Source organism: Hylobates moloch, unplaced genomic scaffold (genome assembly GCF_009828535.3).
Source record: "Hylobates moloch isolate HMO894 unplaced genomic scaffold, HMol_V3 SCAFFOLD_12, whole genome shotgun sequence".
NCBI lineage: Eukaryota > Metazoa > Chordata > Mammalia > Primates > Hylobatidae > Hylobates > Hylobates moloch.
Genome location: NW_026652287.1, coordinates 53,137,565 through 53,156,435, shown reverse-complemented (window position 1 = coordinate 53,156,435; position 18,871 = coordinate 53,137,565). Strand labels below are relative to the sequence as shown.

The 18,871-nt window shown below is 38.9% G+C and overlaps 1 protein-coding gene across 1 annotated transcript in view; it reads right to left on the bottom strand.

Moving 5' to 3' along the window:
• Window positions 1-4,374: 4,374 nt before the first annotated feature.
• The window catches only part of LOC116478765 (zinc finger protein 43-like), a 32,006-nt gene continuing 17,509 nt past the window's right edge, over window positions 4,375-18,871 (bottom strand). Inside the window, 4 exon segments of the mRNA XM_032170265.3 lie at window positions 4,375-5,329; window positions 5,332-7,479; window positions 16,229-16,327; window positions 17,448-17,574. Coding sequence (XP_032026156.1) covers window positions 5,256-5,329; window positions 5,332-7,479; window positions 16,229-16,327; window positions 17,448-17,574 — 2,448 coding nt within the window. The 3' untranslated portion in view covers window positions 4,375-5,255.

Below are 18,871 nucleotides of genomic sequence, written 5' to 3'. Positions count from 1 at the left end.
GATGTGCATACAGCCCTCACGATGAGTGGGTACTGTTAGTGGCATTTCTGGGGCAGAGCCTGGTCCCATGGGAAACTTCAGCAAACTCAAGGGTCTGTGTCCTGCATAACCTGCTGTGTTCCCTTGTGGCTCCCCCCATATCAGGGACCAGCAGCAGCCATGGGCCTGCTGGCTGAGGCCCCACTGGCTACCCCTTCACTGCCTTCATTTATTCCAGCCTCTTCATTTATTCCAGCCTCTTAGAGCTTCAGGGCTGAGTAAGTGGATGTGGCAAATGCCACATGGTGCAGTATACATCATTTACTCTCTGCTTTCTTATAAAAAGTTTGCCAACACCTGTTCTTGAGAAGTCATTAAAAAAACCTCTATATTCTTAGAGTTACATTTAATAAAGTAAACTTATAAAAAAGTTTCACTTGAAATAAACTTTTTTGGGTAAAGGTAAAACTGTGTCCATTACTGTCAGTCATCTTGGTTAGAATAAACCCTGAGACACCAAGCGTCCAATTATTAATGCCCTGGAAAGGGGAATCCACCTGCTGCCTTTTTTTCTGTAACAAATATCAAATTAGTTCAACTAGAATATGGCACCCTGGGCAAGGGAGATTCAGAAGGCATGGGTCAGGGACTGGTGGAAACACTAGTCTGCTAGAACTCATTAGGAAGTGAAGCCCAGCATTTGCATAATGCAGCTTTGAAGGCATCTGGTGATCATAAATGTCTCCATGGCCCTTCTCAGCCCACCAATGTGCTCCAGCAGCCACTCACACAGCCCTGCATGCAGGTTTGTAGGTAGTCCTGCCAGATCTGCTAGAATCAAGACCTTATAGTCCAGGTCTCAGTTTGAAGAAAACAGCTGTCTACCCACTTTTGTGAAAAGATTCTGTGAAATTTAATTTTGAATTGCAAGTATTTGGGAAACAGGTGTAGATTTCTTTGAGGATGCTTACAAAACTTCAGTTTTTTGCTTTTTCTGAGATGGAGTCTCACTCTGTCACCCAGGCTGGAGTGCAATGGCGTGATCTCGGCTCACTGCAACCTCTCCCTCTGGGGTTCAAGTGATTCTCCTGCCTCAGCCTCCTGAGTAGCTGGGATTACAGGCACGTGCCACCATGACCAGCTAATTTTTGTATTTTTACTAAAGATGAGGAAAATGTTCTCTCCACAGGAAGAATCAGTATTATTTCATCACCGATATTTTCCGTCTCTGACTTGAAGTTACAAACTAACTCCAGCAGAAATATTTTTGGCTTATTATGGACAATCTGTTACGCAGCAAGCACTGTCATGCTTGTTCGCTACATTTATGTATAGAAACATCCTCATAAGGCCAGGCGCAGTGGCTCATGGCTGTAATCCTAGCACTTTGAGAGGCTGAGGTGGGCATATCACAAGGTCAGGAGATGGAGACCATCCTGGCTAACACGGTGAAACCTCGTCTCTACTAAAAATACAAAACAGAAAATTAGCTGGGCATGGTGTGGTATGTGCCTGTAGTCCCAGCTACTCAGGAGGCTGAGGCAGGAGAATTGCTTGAACCTGGGAGGCGGAGGTTGCAGTGAGCCGAGATCATGCCACTGCACTCCAGTCTGGGTGACAGAGTGAGAATCTGTCTCAAAACAAAACGGAACAAAAAAACTTCAGAACTTATGAAGCCTCCCTAGTATTTACCTGAACTAATTAGCTCAATAAATTTACATATGTCAATTATAGAAAGTGAAATGAACAATAACTAAAGTAGGTTTATATAGAAGTCTCCAATTAAATAAACAAAATCAAATGTCCTAACTAAATGTAACTTAAAACACTAATTGTGGAATTGCACCTAAAAATTATTTTGTGTGCACAACTAAATTTCATAAAAATCATTCTTATAATCCCCAGTGAGCTTACCTAATACCTCATGAACTATAAAAGAAAAAATAATAAAAAAATTATGGGTCTAGCATGAGTACCAAGCAAGTAAAAAAAAAGTTTGCATGGCGAGATTGTGAACCATAAACCATAAGATCTTACAGTAATGAATTCAATAGAAAGCAGACAGTATAGATTTCCTTTCAGCATTTTTGAGGTTTTTAGTTTTCTAGTAAATTAGTCACCTTATTAAAATTACTTGTTTTGCTTCAATATTGATTTTTTCTTCCTAAAATAGGTACAAACTCATACTCACAAGAACAGTTACTTACTCCATAATTTTCTTACACCTAAGGTTTATCTTTAGAGTAATGTATATTTAACCCTATGTAAGTCGAAACTAAAACTATGTGTTTCAGGCAGAGTGGCCACATATTCAAAGAAAAATATATAACAATGTTTATTCATGACTCAGGAATGTATGGATTTTATTTATACTTCTATATAATTTTTATAATTAAAATGACCCTGTAGTCAATAACAATTTCATTGTACATTAAAATAATGAAGTGTAGAATTGGCTTGTAATACAAAGGATAAATGCTGAAGGTAATGGATACTTTATCCTGATGTGACTAATACATGTTATATGCCTGTATCAAAACATGTCATATATTGCATAAATATATACACATTTGGCCAGGTGCAGTGGCTCATGCCTGTGGTCCCAGAACTCTGAGAGGCTGAGGCAGGCAGATCACGAGGTCAGAAGATCGAGACCATCCTGGCCAACATGGTGAAACTCCATCTCTACTAAAAATACAAAAATTAGCCTGGTGTGATGGTGGACGCCTGTAATCCCAGCTATTTGGGAGGCTGAGGCAGGAGAATCCCTTGAACCGGGGAGGTGGAGGTTGCAGTGAGCCGAGATCATGCCACTGTACTCCAGCCTGGGTGACAGAGCCAGAATCCGTCTCCAAAAGAAAAACCCAAACAAGTACTGGGCACCTGTAGTCCCAGCTACTTGGGAGGCTGAGGCAGGAGAATGGCGTGAACCTGGGAGGCGGAGCTTGCCGTGAGCTGAGATCATGCCACTGCACTCCAGCCTGGGCGAGAGTGAGACTCCGTCTCAAAAACAAACAAACAAAAAAAAAACACCAAACAAAAAAAAATTATGAATAGCACAAAGAATAAAATAATTAAAATCATACTATGTACCCACAGAAATTAAGAACAGTAAGTTTAAATAAGACAAAAAGGAATATTTAACCTATAGAAAAATATTCTTTAACTTATTTGCAGTTGAAAGCCACTGGTGAAATAGATTACTAGAAATGTTAGTCCATTATGTTACCAAATAGTATACTGTTACTATCTTTTACATACACCCTTGAGTAAGGTGGAACAGGTTAAAGTTAGAAGCATAATAATGCTTCATTGAATGTACAATGGTCTTAACACATTTTTTTAAAAGTTATGTTTCCATGTAATCTAAAAATTTAAAAATGTACTTTATTTAATTACATAAAATTACAATAAGTAAAATGACTTCCTAATTTAACCAATTTTAACTAAAATAAAAAACTTGTTTTCTCACTATAATGCAGAAGAATATTACTCTGAAAACCTACCTCCTGCATCACTCCTTTATAAGTTAACCACAAAGAGCCTCTCCAGTTATATTTTCATCATGCATCTTACATTTTTTTTTTTTTTTTTGAGATGGAGTTTGACTTTTGTTGCCCAGGTTGGAGTGCAAGGGTATGATTTCGGCTGAGACCTCCACTTCCCACGTTCAAGTGATTCTCCTGCTCCAGCCTTTGAAGTAGCTGGGATTATAGGTGCCTGGCAAATTTTTGTATTTTTAGTAAAGACAGGGTTTCACCATGTTAGTCAGGCTGGTCTCAAACTCCTGACCTCAGGTGATCCACCAGCCTCAGCCTCCCAAAGTGCTGGGATTATAGGCATGAGCTACCATGCCTGGCTGCATCTTACACTTTAATATCCTTACTGTTCCATAAAAAATGTTTTAAATAATGCCCACCTAATAAAAGAATCTCTCACATCTTTGATGCAGCAACAATTGGTCACATGCTTTCACATGTGAATATAGCAGGAATGAAAAAAGAGCATAAAGTTATGTGAGAGTTTAATTACATCATTATTCACTAATTTAAAAATCAGTAATTTTTTCAAGATAAAAGTATACTTTAATTGTAATTATAACTCTGAAAATCTTCTTTTTTTTTTTTTTTTGAGACAGAGTCTCGCTCTGCTGCCCAGACTGGAGTGCAGTGGCGCGATCTCGGCTCACTGTAAGCTCCGCCTCCCGGGTTCACGCCATTCTCCTGCCTCAGCCTCTCCGAGTAGCTGGGACTACAGGCGCCCGCCACCACGCCCGGCTAATTTTTTGTATTTTTTTAGTAGAGACGGAGTTTCACCGTGGTCTTGATCTCCTGACCTCGTGATTCGCCTGCCTTGGCCTCCCAAAGTGCTGGGATTACAAGTGTGAGCCACCGCGCCTGGCCAATCTTCTACTTCTTTTAATGTTATATACAAATAATTTATCCACCAAGTTTTATTTAGTGTTGTTTTCTGTACTTAGCACTGATTTAGTGTAATGTCTGAAATGTCCGTGCCTTAGATATTTCTACTGTGTATTCTCAGATATTTACATAAACTTAATTTCGGATTAAATTTTTTTCATTTTTACTGCATCTGCAAAAACATATTTTAATATGAACACTCTGGTGTTTTCTATGCTGTGGTTTTTAAAAAAATGTTTTTCCAAACTGATTACATTTGTAGGGTTTTTCTCCAATATAAATTCCCTGATGTTGAACAAACTTTGTACTATCAATCGAATATTATAGACCCTCATGTTTTATAAGCTGTAGTTTTTCAAAACTGTTTTTACAAATTTATTACATTTTCCAGGGTTTTTTTCTAATATAAATTTTCTGATGTTGAACAGTATTTGAGCAACTGCTTCAGGGTTTTCTTTAGTACAAAATGTGTACAATAAGATCTGCGATGCAAGTAATGGTACTACAACCCTCTTAATATTTGTAATGTTTGTCTTCAGAATGAATTATCTTCTTCACTTTAAAGGCTTCTATTTTCTGAAAGATATTTTGACACTAGTTGCATCTATAATGGTTTTATTAAGTACAGACTCTCTGATGTTGAGTAAGATATGAGCACATATTAATGGCTTTTCCACATTCTTTGTGTATACACGTTTTTCCAGTAAAAATTCTTTCCTGTGCAATAAGGTGTGAACATTAATTAAAAGTTTTGCCACATTCTTCATACTTGTAGAAGTTTACTCCAATATAAATTATCTTATCTACAATCAAGTGTGACAACCATGTAAAGCCTTTGTCACATTCTTTACATTTCTAGAATTTCTCACCAGTATAATTTATTTTATGTTTGAAAAAGTTTGAGGTGTTGTCAAAATCACTGTTACATCTTCAGGTTTGTAGAGTTTCTCTCCAGTATGAATTTTGTTATGGGTAGTAAGGTTTGAATATTGGTTGAAAGCTTTGCCACATTCTTTGCATTTGTAGGGTTGCTCTTTAGTATGAATTCTCTTATGTGTATTAAGGTGTGAGGAATAGTTAAATGCTTTGCCACATTCTTCACATTTGTAGGGTTGCTCTCCAGTATGAATTTTCTTATGTTCAATAAGGTTTGAGGATCGGTTAAAAGCTTTGCCACATTTTTCACATTTGTAGGGTTTCTCTCCAGTATGAATAATCTTATGTGTAGAAAGAGTTGAGGACAGTTTAAAAGCTTTGCCACATTCTTCACATTTGTAGGGTTTCTCTCCAGTATGAATTATCTTATGTTTAGTAAGGGTTGAGGACCACTTAAAGGCTTTGCCACATTTTTCACATTTGTAGGGTTTCTCCTCAGTGTGAATTATCTTATGTTTAGTAAGAGTTGAGAACTGGTTAAAAGCTTTGCCACATGCTTCACATTTGTAGGGTTTTCCTCCAGTATGAATTTTTTTATGTGTAGTAAGGTTTGAAGATTGGGTAAAAGCTTTGCCACATTCTTCACATTTGTAGAATTTCTCTCCAGTATGAATTTTCTTATGTGTAGTAAGGTTTGAGGATTGGGTAAAAGCTCTGCCACATTCTTCACACTTGTAGGGTTTCTCTCCAGTATGAATCCTCTTATGTTTGGTAAGGATTGAGAAATGGTTAAAAGCTTTGCCGCATTCTTCACATTTGTAGGGTTTCTCTCCAGTATGAGTTATCTTATGTTCAGTAAGCTTTGAGGACCACTTAAAAGCTTTGCCACATTCTTCACATTTGTAGGGTTTCTTTTCAATGTGAATTTTCTTATGCTTAGTAAGGTTTGAGGACCGGCTAAAAGCTTTGCCACATTCTTCACATTTGTAGGGTTTCTCTGCAGTATGAATTCTCTTATGTGTAGTAAGGTTTGAGAACTGGTTAAAGGCTTTGCCACATACTTCACATTTGTAGGGTTTCTCTCCAGTATGAATTCTGTTATGTTTAGTAAGGGTTGAGGGCCAGTTAAAGGCTTTGCCACATTCTTCACATTTGTAGGGTTTCTCTCCAGTATGAGTTAACTTATGTTCAGTAAGCTTTGAGGACCATCTAAAAGCTTTGCCACATTCTTCACATTTGTAGGGTTTCTTTTCAGTATGAATTTTCTTATGTTTAGTAAGGTTTGAGGACCGGCTAAAAGCTTCACCACATTCTGTACATTTATAGAATTTCTCTGCAGTATGGATTCTCTTATGTGTCGTAAGGTTTGAGAACTGGTTAAAGGCTTTGCCACATTCTTCACATTTGTAGGGTTTCTCTCCAGTATGAATTCTCTTATGTTTAGTAAGAGTTGAGGGCCAGTTAAAAGCTTTGCCACATTCTTCACATTTGTAAGGTTTCTCTCCAGGATGAATTTTCTTATGTTCAGTAAGGTTTGAGGATTGGTTAAAAGCTTTGGCACATTCTTTACATTTGTAGAATTTCTCTCCAGTGCAAATCATCTTATGGGTAGTAAGGATTGAGGACTTGTTAAAAACTTTGCCACATTCTTCACATTTGTAGAGTTTGTATCCAGTATAAAATTTTTTATGTGTAGTAAGACGTGAGGACCAGTTAAAGACTTTGCCACATTCTTCACATGTGTAGGGTTTCTCTCCAGTATTAATTCTCTTGTGTTTAGTGATGATTGAAGGGCAGTTAAAAGCTTTTCCACATTTTTCACATTTGCAGAAATTCACTCTGGTATGAATTATTTTATGTTGAGCTAGATGTGGAAGCATGCAAAATGATTTGCCACATTCTTTGCATTTGAAAAGTTTTTTTTCAGTATGGCTTATCTTATGTCTGTTTGAATTTGAAAATTTATGAAAGGTTTTCACACATTTATCAAATAGAAATATTTTGCTCTGGGTAGCTGGCAAACATTGGTTAAATCCATTATAACCTCCTCTGTGCACCTTACACTCATCCACACTTTTACGGTCTTTTTTTAAATGTACATTTTTATGTTCACAGTTTTTATATCTTCTCAGTGTCACTTTTTGGCAATGATCTTTTATATGCTGCTGTGGCCAAAAGTCTTGGGTAAAATGAGAACACATAACTGAAAAAAATAAAAATAACAAATTATTCCACTTGCTAGACTCAGAGATAAATATACTTTACATAACATATAAAATCACACAAGCTACATAAGCAAGGTGTCATAGAAAAATACCACAGGCCCTAATTTATTTACAGACATATAAATGTAACAAAAACATACTGATCAAAATGCATCAGTGAAAAATTTATAAATAAGTGTGTGCAGTGCCCCAGGTGAGCCCAATGCAAAGAGCCACACAGAAGGAAAATATAAATTGGTTACATTTACCCAACACAGCTTTTTCTGCTCTCCAACATAACATAGTGCCTTTAGAAGTAAATTGCCAACTCCAATTATTTCGCATATAGCGGAATACCTGAGAGTGGATAATTTATAAAGAAAAAAGGTATACTTTGCTCACAGTTTGGCAGACTGTACAAGAAGTGTGTGCCAGCATCTGTTTCTGGTGAGAGTCTCAGGAAGCTTACTGTTACGGTAGAAGGCAAAGAGTAACTGGAAATATCACATGGTAATAGACAGAGAAAGTGTGAGGTGAAGGAGCCAGGTTCCTTTAATGAACCAGCTCTCTTTTCAATTAACAGAGTGTAAACTTTCTTATTACGAAGACGATGGTGCCAAGTCATTCATGAGGAAATCACCTCCGTGACAAAAATACCTCTTTCCAGGTCCCACATCCAACACTGAAGATTACATTGCAGCATGAGGTTTGGAAACACGGACATCAAAACCATACCACAGACAAAGTAGACTTAACAGACTCATACAAACCTTTCCAGTAAAAAGCAAGAGAATACACAATATTCTTCTTTGCACCTTGTGTATTCTGCTAGGATAAATACCAGGTCTTATTAAATTTAAGAATACCAGCTGGGTGCAGTTGCTTATGCCTATAATCCTAAAATTTTGGAAACAAAAGTAGGAGGATCACTTGGGGCTACAAGTTTGAGACCAGCCAGGGCAACATAGCGAGACACTGTCTCTACAAATAATAATAAAAAATGAGCCAGGGATGGTAGTGCATGTCTGTACATCCAGCTACTTAAGGGGCTAAGGTTGACTTGAGCCCAGGAGATTGAGGCTGCAGTGAGCCTAAATCATGTCACTGCACTCCAGCCTGGGCAAGAATAAGATCCTGTCTCAAAACAACAACAATAACAACAACGACAAATAAATTTAAGAAGACCAAAATTATATACACTGTGTTTTTCGACCAAAATTGCATAAAACTAGGAATTAAAAGCAAAACTGGCAAATCCAAAAATATATCAAAATAAAACACACTCTTCAACATATTCTTGCTCAAGGACTGAAGAATTTAACTTTTCCAAAGTCGTCAATACAAGCTACAGTGGTGAACTAATTCAATATAATCTCTACATAAAACTCAATAATACAATTTAAATATGCTTCACAATTTTAAAATTTGATTAAAAACTATAGCCAAGCCAGGCATGGTGGCTCACACTTGTAATCCTAGCACTTTGGGAGGCCAAGGCGGGTGGATTTCCTGCTGAGCTCAGGAGTTTGAGACCAGCCTGGGCAACATGGTGAAACCCTGTCTCTACTAAAATACAAAAAATTAGCTGGGCATAGCTGTGTGTGCCTGTAATCCCAGCTACTCGGGAGGCTGAGGCAGGAGAATTACTAGAACCCGAGAGGCAGAGCTTTCAGTGAGCCAAGATCGTGCCACTGCACTCCAGCCTGGGCGACAGAGCGAGACTCTGTCTCCAAAAAAAAAAAAACTATAGCCAAGCACATGAAAACAATAAAGAGGCATTATACTTTCTGATTTCAAAACATATTAAAAGCTACAATAACAATGTGGTACTGACACAAAGACAGATAAGTAGATGAAAGAACAGAATAAAGAGCCCTAAAATGAACCCTTCTGTATATGATCAAATGAACTTCTACAAAGTTGCCATGAATAAGCAATAGAAAAAAAAAAATCTCTTCAAAAAATGATGTTGAGGCCGGGCATGGTGGCTCATGCTTGTAATCCTAGCACTTTGGGGGGCCAAGGCGGGCAGATCACGAGGTCAGGAGATTGAGACCACGGTGAAACCCCGTCTCTACTAAAAATACAAAAAATTAGCCGGGCATGGTGGCGGGCGCCTGTAGTCCCAGCTACTTGGAGAGGCTGAGGCAGGAGAATGGCGTGAACCCGGGAGGCGGAGCTTGCAGTGAGCCAAGATCGTGCCACTGCACTCCAGCCTGGGTGACAGAGCAAGACTCCGTCTCAAAAAAAAAAAACGATGTTGAAACGTGGATACCAACACTAATAAAGCTGGATAATTTTCTTGAATTATATATACAAATATTTTAAATCAAACACATATACAGAAAAAAGGAACTAACAAATCTTTTAAAAAGAAATGTGGAGAAAAGACATGACACTGGTCTTGGCACCATTTTCTTAGATACAACCTTAAATGCATGAACAACAAAGAAAAGAACAGAAAAATTTAACTACACTATACCTCGAAATTTCTGTACATCAAAGAACATTCAATAGAGAGACAATGCCTCCTAGAAAATGAGTGAAAGTATTTGTAAATCACATGTGATATTCATTAATATTCATAATATATAAACAACTTTTTTTTTTGAGACGGAGTCTCACTCTGTCGCCCAGGCTGGAGTGCAGTGGCACGATCTTGGCTCACTGAAAGCTCTGCCTTGGGTTCTAGCAATTCTCCTGCCTCAGCCTCCCTAGTAGCTGCGGCATGTTCTCGGCTCACTGCACACTCTGTCTCCCGGGTTCACACCATTCTTCTGTCTTGGCCTCCCGAGTAGCTGGGATTATAGGCGTGCACCATCACACCTGGCTAATTTTTTATATTTTTAGTAGAGACAGGCTTTCACCATGTTCTCAATCTCCTGACCTCGTGATCCACCTGCCTCAGCCTCCCAAGATGCTGGAATTATAGTCGTGAGCCACTGCGCCTGGCCTATAAACAACTCTTAAAACTAACAATAAAGTTGAATAATCTGATTTGGAAATGGACAAATAATTGAACTAAATTTTTACCAAAAATATACACAAATAGGAAGAAGCATTTAAAAAGACACGAAATTACAATTTGTAGAAAAATGCATAAAAATCACAATGAAAAACAAAATCACCTTACACCCATTTAGAATGGCTACTATAAAATTTTTAAAAATACAAAATCAGTTGATGATGCAATAAAAATAAAACCATCCAGGTAGGTACAGTGGCTCACATCTTTAATCCCAGTGCTTTGGGATGCTGAGACAGGTGAATCACCATAGTTCAGGAGTTCGAGCTCAGCCTGGCCAATATGGCAAAACCCCATCTCTACTAAAAACACAAAAATTAGCCGGGCATAGTGGTGGGTGCCTGTAATCTCAGCTACCCTGAGACTGAGGCAGGAGAATTGTTTGAACCTGGGACACGAGAACGAATCACTGCACTTCAGTCTAGGTGACAGAGTGAGACTCCATCTCAAAAAAAAAAAAAAAAGAATAAAAAACTACAAATTAAAAAAAAAAAAAAAAAACTATGTTGACTGTTGGTGGAAAACAAGGAGGCCGAGGCAGGCAGATCGCCTGAGGTCGGAAGTTCGAGACCAGCCTGACCAACATGGAATAACTCCATCTCTACTAAAAATACAAAATTAACCAGGCATGGTGGCACATGCCTGTAATCCCAGCTACTCAGGAAGCTGAGGCAGAAGAATCGCTTGAACCCAGGAGGCAGAGGTTGCAGTGAACTGACATCATGCCATTGGACTCCAGCCTGGGCGACAAGAGCGAAACTCTGTGTCAAAAAAAAAAAAAGTTATAAATGTTTCTCAAATAATTAAAAATGAAATCATCAAATACAAAAATCTCATTTATGAATCTATATTCATAACAGAAAATGCAGGACCTGAATGACATATGAACATCCATATTTTTTTTTTTTTTTTTTTTTGAGACGGAGTCTTGCTCTGTCGCCCAGGCTGGAGTGCAGTGGCACGATCTCAGCTCACTGCAAGCTCCGCCTCCCGGGTTCACGCCATTCTCCTGCCTCAGCCTCTCCGAGTAGCTGGGACTACAGGCGCCCGCCACCATGCCCGGATAATTTTTTGTATTTTTAGTAGAGATGGGGTTTCACCATGGTCTCGATCTCCTGACCTCGTGATCCGCCCGCCTCAGCCTCCCAAAGTGCTGGGATTACAAGCGTGAGCCACTGCGCCCAGCTAACATCCATATTTTTTGTATCAGTATGCACAAAAGCCAAAAGGCTGAAGAAACTTAGATGTCCCTTGATTTATAAATACATCAAAAAATGTAACATATACCTACAATGTAATATTATTCAGCCTTCAAATAGAAAATCTTGCCTCATTTTAAGATAAATTTTGAGAATATTATGTCACCTGAAATTAGCAAGTAACAAAATTATGGATACCATATGACTCAACTTATTTGAGATATCTTAAGTAGTCACACTCATAAAATCAGCAAGTAAAAGGGTGTTTCTCAAGGGCTGAAAAGAGGGCAAAATGAGCACTTGTTACTTAATGTGTATTTAGTTTCACAGGTGTAAAATTTCTAGAAGTTTTTTGAATAACAATGTAAATATTTTTATCATGCCTGAAATGTACTTTTTTTTTTTTTTTTTTAAGACAGGGTCTCACTTTGTCACCCAAGCTGAAGTACAGTGGTGCAATTATGGCTTGCTGTAGACTCTAACTTCAAAGCTCATGTAATCCTTCCCCCTCAATCTCCCAAAAAGCTTGTACCACGGGTGCACACCACCATGCCTGGCTATTTTCAAAAATTATTTGTAGAGAGGGAATCTCCATATATTGCCCAGACTAGTCTCAAACTTTGGCCTGAAGCAATCCATCTGTCTTGGCCTCCCAAAATCCTGGGATTACAGATGTGAGTCACCACCATGCCTGAAATGTACACTTCAATAGATTTAAGATGGTAAATTTCATGTTACGTGTTTTTACCACACTAACATTAAAAAAAACTCAAAAAAATACAGCATTATAAACCTTTTTAAAAATTACCCTCAAATTACAAAAGTGTTTCTCTCATACAAAGAAAATATACATTCATCATTAAACACATGGTGAAAATAGACTATTTCCATGACTACTCACTTAGAGAAGATAAAATGACCATTAAAAATTAGCTAAAAAATAATATATACAAGATAAGCTTTAACCAAAATTGGGGTCATATATTTATAAACACACACACACATATAATATGATTGTGATAGACATTTGGTGATTGATCTTTTTTTTTTTTTTTTTTCCTTTCCTGAGATGGAATCTTGCTCTGTCACCCAGGCTGGAGTGTAACGGCATGATCTGGCTCACTGCAATCTCTGCTTCCCGGGTTTCAGTGATTCTCCTGCTTCAGCCTCCCGAGTAGCTGGGACTACAGGTATGTACCACCACGCCTGGCTAATTTTTTTGTATTTTTAGTAGAGACAGGGTTTCACCGTGTTAGCCAGGATGGTCTCATCTCCTGACCTTGTGATCCACCTGCCTCAGCCTCTCAAAGTGCTGGGATTGTGGGCATGAGCCACCATGCCCGACCAGTGATTTATCTCTTAATTAAATCCCATATTGACTTAAAGCGTACAGAATTGAAAATTGTCTGAAATTATAATACATAGGTAAAACCAAAAAACACAATAAACTGATGTTAAGAAACCTACACTGAAGAAATACACTAATATGAAACTGGAAAACAATAATAAGAGAAATGTTTACTCATAAAATCTGGTATGCAAGGCCAGGCATAGTGGCTCAAGCCTGTAATCCCAGCACTTTGGGAGGCCGAGGCAGGTGGATCACCTGAGGTCAGAAATTCAAGACCAGCCTGACCAATATGATGAAACCCCGTCTCTACTAAAAATACAAAAATTAGCTGGGCATGATGGCAAACGCCTATAATCCCAGCTACTCAAGAGGCTGAGACAGGAGAATCGCTGGAACCTGGAGGGGCGGAGGTTGCAGTGAGCCGAGATCATGCCATTGCAGTCCAGCTTGGGCAACAAGAGTGAAACTCCGTTTCAAAAAAAAAAAAAAAAAAATCTGGTATGCAACATTGATGCACCATTAAAGAAGAATTTGTTTAGATAACTACAATATTTGACAGTAACTTTGTACTTTTGCATCATTGGCATGAACTGTACAGCAGTAAAATTTTAGAGAAAATGCAGTATAATCATAAATACAAGATTCTAATGAGAAACTTTTAATAAACATTTAAAAGAAACTACAGATAATTTTTATATTTTAAATAGATGCTATACTTACAAAAAGTGAAACTGCTGTAATCCAACTTTAGAGGCAAAGAATAGCCTTACAACTAAATTACATATATATATATTGCAGAATACGGTTAGAGCCTCTGATATATAAAACAAATATTTGGGAATAAATTATATTATTTAGAATTAGGGTACAAAAGTAGGTACAAATCTTATCATTCTCTTTTACCTACAGCAAACTTAAATTTATAACTATATTAGTAAATATGGAGTGCTTACTAATTATCTAATTTACTTCAGACATAATATGTAAATTCTAGTATAATTGTCCTAAATGTCTGAATCCAAAATTACAGACAAATTTGGAAATAAAAAATAGAAACTGGATCAGGCACGGTGGCTCATGCCTGTAATCCCAGCACTTTGAGAGGCTGAGATGGGTGGATCATTTGAGGTCAGAAGTTTTAAACCAACCTGACCAACATGTTGAAATCCCATCTCTACTTAAAATACAAAAAAATTAGCCAGGTGTGATGGGGGACACCTGTAACCTCAGGTACTTGGGAGGCTGAGGCAGCAGAATCAGTTGAAAATGGGAAGTGGAGGTTGCAATGAGCTGACATTGTGCAATTGCACTCCAGCCTGGGCAACAGAGCGAGACTCTGACTCAATAAAATAAAACAAAATAAAACAAAACAAAATAACATAAAAACTAAAAACATATAGGGAGAGTGACAACAGTAAGATGGAAAAATAAAAGGTGCCCTACTTGCTTATCCCCGCAGAGCAAGAAAATTTGTCAGCCATCCTAGACAAAAATGCCTTTATGAGAGCCAGGTATCATGGCTCACACTTGCAATGACAGCTACGTGGTACGTTGAGGTAGAATTGCTTCAGGCCAGGATTTTAAGATTGGGCTGGGTTATGTAGCAAGACCCCATCTCAAAAATAAGTTCCTTTAAAAGAGCTTTGAGATCCAGGGAGGCAGCTGTAAAACTCTCATAAAGCCCAAGATTAAGGAGTTTTCTTTTTCAGAAGGCAGGCTCTCATTCAGGTGGCAAACTACGGGACCCCTGTTCTTAACTACGGACCAGAAAATGGCCTACCCAACTTGGTCCCACAGAAAATTCTGAACTTACTCTGTAACCATCCCAAACTGCTTCCAGCCACAGTCTGGGAGAGGTCCTGTTCTTCAAAAGGCCTGGAGGAAGATACTGGTTTATAGCGATGCAGGCCTTTACTGTGGACCCTGAAGCATTTAAATGACTGTTCCAGCTTCCTGAGCCACGGTTTATGGCCAGTTCTGCCTAATTAGAAACCCACACAGTTACCTGGGGAAATCCTCTCTGGTACTCAGTGAAAGCCGCACTCATCCACAACCATAAAGCCCACCATATGCAGACCCGACTGCAAAAAACTGCCCTAGTGTTCTGCCCTACAGAGGAAAGTCCAAAAACAAAATGGAAATTACAACTACCCAAGCCCCTTGTAACAAGCCAACTAAAAGTGGACCCTAGTGCAGAACCAACAGCCTTGTGACCAAGCTACGACCCCTCTCCACTACATGCCAGGTGTGGTGGCTCATGCCTGTAATCCCAAAAGTTTGGGAGGCCAAGGCAGACAGATCACCTGAGGTCAGGAGTTTGGGACCAACCTGGCCAAACACGGCGAAACCCTGTCTCTACTAAAAACACAAAAATTAGCCAGGCATGGTGGCACGGGCCTGTAATCCCATCTACTCAGGAGGCTGAGAGAGGAGGCAGAGGTTGCAGTGAGCCGAGATCGTGCCACTGTACTCCAGCCTGGGTGACAGAGCAAACTTCTGTGTTAAAAAAAAAAAAAAAAAAAAAAAGCCATGGTATCCAAAGTGATCTATAACTTTAATAAACTTTCTATCAAAATTCCAGTGGGACTTTTTTCACAGTAATGGACAATGCGATTCTAAAATATACATGAAACTAGAATAAACTTTGAACAAAGCCATCTTGAGGAAAAAGAACAAAGCAAAGAAACATCATAATTCATAATTTCAAATTATTTAAAGGTTATAGTAATAAAAACAGGATGAACTGTGCAGAAAATATACAAAGAAATCCAATGGAACAGAAAGTACTACTCACACATTTCAGACACGATGCAAAGAAAGAACTTAAAAAATAGTTTAATATAGAGTTTCTCAAAAGTATGCAGATATTCATGTGTCCCCCAAAAGAATGGAAAAGCAGTCAGATTGTTCAGTCTCTTAAATGTCATGAAGAGGACTTTGGCTTTCACGGTAAACTTGAAGGAAGATCACCAAAGGGAAATAAGAATACTGAGAGAATGTAAAAGCATAAGACAAAAGATACCCGTGTGAAAGCAAAATGAAAAAACTCAGGCTTCCCAGAAACTGTTTCCTTTGGAACATAGCTTCCCAAGTCACATTTTAAGGACTGGCTTTCCCCTTAACCTCTGGACTTCTCATCTGTGTTTGTTGTATTCACTTTCACTCTCACCTACCTGGGGGTTTGGCTACCATTTCATGTCTCCTCATAGGCTCCCAAGGCTCTTTTTCTTGCTCTAGACAGGTGATCAGGTCTGGCTTAGAGACAGCAATACCTGTTTCAATAAAAAATAAATTACATGAATCTTGCTCATATTCTCTGATTATTAACCTAGTAATGTGTCAAGTATTAAGGGTGTGATAGAATATCCTAATCATTAATCCCAAAATACTAATTTTTTTTTTTTTTTTAGAGATGGAGTCTCAATCTGTCACCCAGGCTGAAGTACAGTGGTGCAATCTCAGCTCACTGCAATCTCCACCTCCGGGGTTCAAGCAATTCCAATGCCTCAGCCTCCCAAGTAGCTGGGATTACAAGCGTGTGCCACCATGCCTGATTAATTTTTGTATTTTTAGTAGAGACAGGGTTTTGCCATGTTGGTCAGACTGGTCTCAAACTCCTAACCTCAGGGTGATCCACCTGCCTTGGCCTCCCAAAGTGCTGGGATTACAGGCATGAGCCACCGTACCTGGCCCCAAAATACTAATTTTTAACAAAAATTTCTTCTTGTTTGAGACAGTGTCACTCTGTTGCCCAGGCTGGAGTGCAGTGGCACGACCTCGGCTCACTGCAACCTCCACCTCCTGGGTTCAAGCCATTCTCCTGCCTCAGGCTCCTGAGTAGCTGGGATTACCGGCATGAACCACCACATCTGGCTAATTTTTGCATTTTTAGCAGAGATGCGGTTTTGCCATGTTGGTCAGGCTGGTCTCAAACTCCTGACCTCAGGTATCTGCCTGCCTCAGCCTCCCAGAGTACTGGGATTACAGGAGTGAGCCACCATGCCTGGCCTTTAACAAAAATTTGTATATATTTAGAAACTATCTTATTTTGTAGGTTCTTAATTTCACTACCTGGTAATACTGAATCAAAAATTAGTGTTGGCAATTAGATTTTAAGTTGTGGGCAACAATATTTTATGCCACTTAATTTCTGGAATTACTACTAATCTGGAGTGAAAGACATAGATCAGCTCAGAAATGTGGAAAGTTCAGGTCAAGATGAAACATCTTGAAGAAAATTCTTTAGTGCACCAACAAATCCCCTCAATTTTTTTGAAAACAGGAATCTGAAACTCATGAATGCAAAGTATAAATTACCAAAAAACAGTCTACAGAAAACAAAAATGAAATCTTTAGGGCATATTAGGAATTGAGTATTGAAGTTATGCTCACCCAGGAAGACCAGGTTTCTGTAGTTCTCTAACATCACAGTCCTATATAAATTTTGCTGTGCAGTGTCCAGGCATTGCCACTCCTCCAGACAGAATTCTATGGCCACATCCATAAATGTCAATGGTCCCTAAAAAAAACACACACACACACACACAAACACACACATTTACCAAGTGGCCACAGGCAGAATTTATAATTTGACTCAAGGTAAAATGAGAGAGTAAAGAGAACAGGTTCTGACTTATAGAAGAGACTGAAATTATCCAACAAAATAATTCCTTAAATGGAAATATTCTCCAATGTATTTTCTACCCCTGAGAAAATAAAGTGGTGTAAGATCCACAACATCAGTGTATAGATAATACTTTTCTGGATGATAAACTGTAAAATTAAGGGCATGAACACAAACATGTAAATTTTTGAGTTCTCCATTTGCATCATACAGAATCAGTTGTGAATATTTTTCAGATAAAGACATGTTGAGTTAGAAGGGACCTTTAAAATATTAAGGTGTACAATAAACTGAGGATCCTGCTAATGCAGATTATTTTTTCAGAAGATCTGGAATAAAGTCTGAGTTTCTAAGTTTCTAACAAGCTTACCAGTAATGACAATGATTTTGGCCCAGAAAGACTATTTTGTCAAACATCCAGTAAATGGAAAAGTCTGTTTTTTGTTTTTTTTTCTAGTTTTCTGGCCAGTAAACAAAGATCAGAACTGCATTTTTTTTTTTTTTTGAGACAGAGTCTCACTGTCGCCCAGGCTGGAGTGCAGTGGCGCGATCTCGGCTCACTGCAGGCTCCGCCCCCCGGGGTTCACGCTATTCTCCTGCCTCAGCCTCTCCGAGTAGCTGGGACTACAGGCGCCTGCCACCTCGCCCGGCTAATTTTTTGTATTTTTAGTAGAGACGGGGTTTCACCGTGTTAGCCAGGATGGTCTCGATCTCCTGACCTCGTGATCCGCCCGCCTCAGCCTCCCAAAGTGCTGGGATTACAGGCTTGAGCCACCGCGCCCGGCCTAAGAGCTTTCATTTTCAAAAGACAGATAAATGCAAAGAAATCCTAAGAAAGAAGAGCAGCTGCCAGATTAAATGTGATGGTTTACGTACATCAGTTGCATAAAGATTCTTAATAATATGGCCGGGCGTGGTGGCTCACACCTGTAATCCCAGCACTTTGGGAGGCTGAGGCGGGTGGATCACCTGAGGTCAGGAGTTTGAGACTGGCCTGGCCAACATGGAGAAAACCCATCTCTACTAAAAATACAAAAATTAGCCAGGCGTGGTGGCACATGCCTGTAGTCCCAGTTACTTAAGAGGCTGAGGCAAGAGAATCGCTTGAACCTGAGAGGTGGAGGTTGCAGTGAGCTGAGATCACATCATTGCATTCCAGCCTGGGTCAAAGAGCAAGAATCCATCTCAAAAA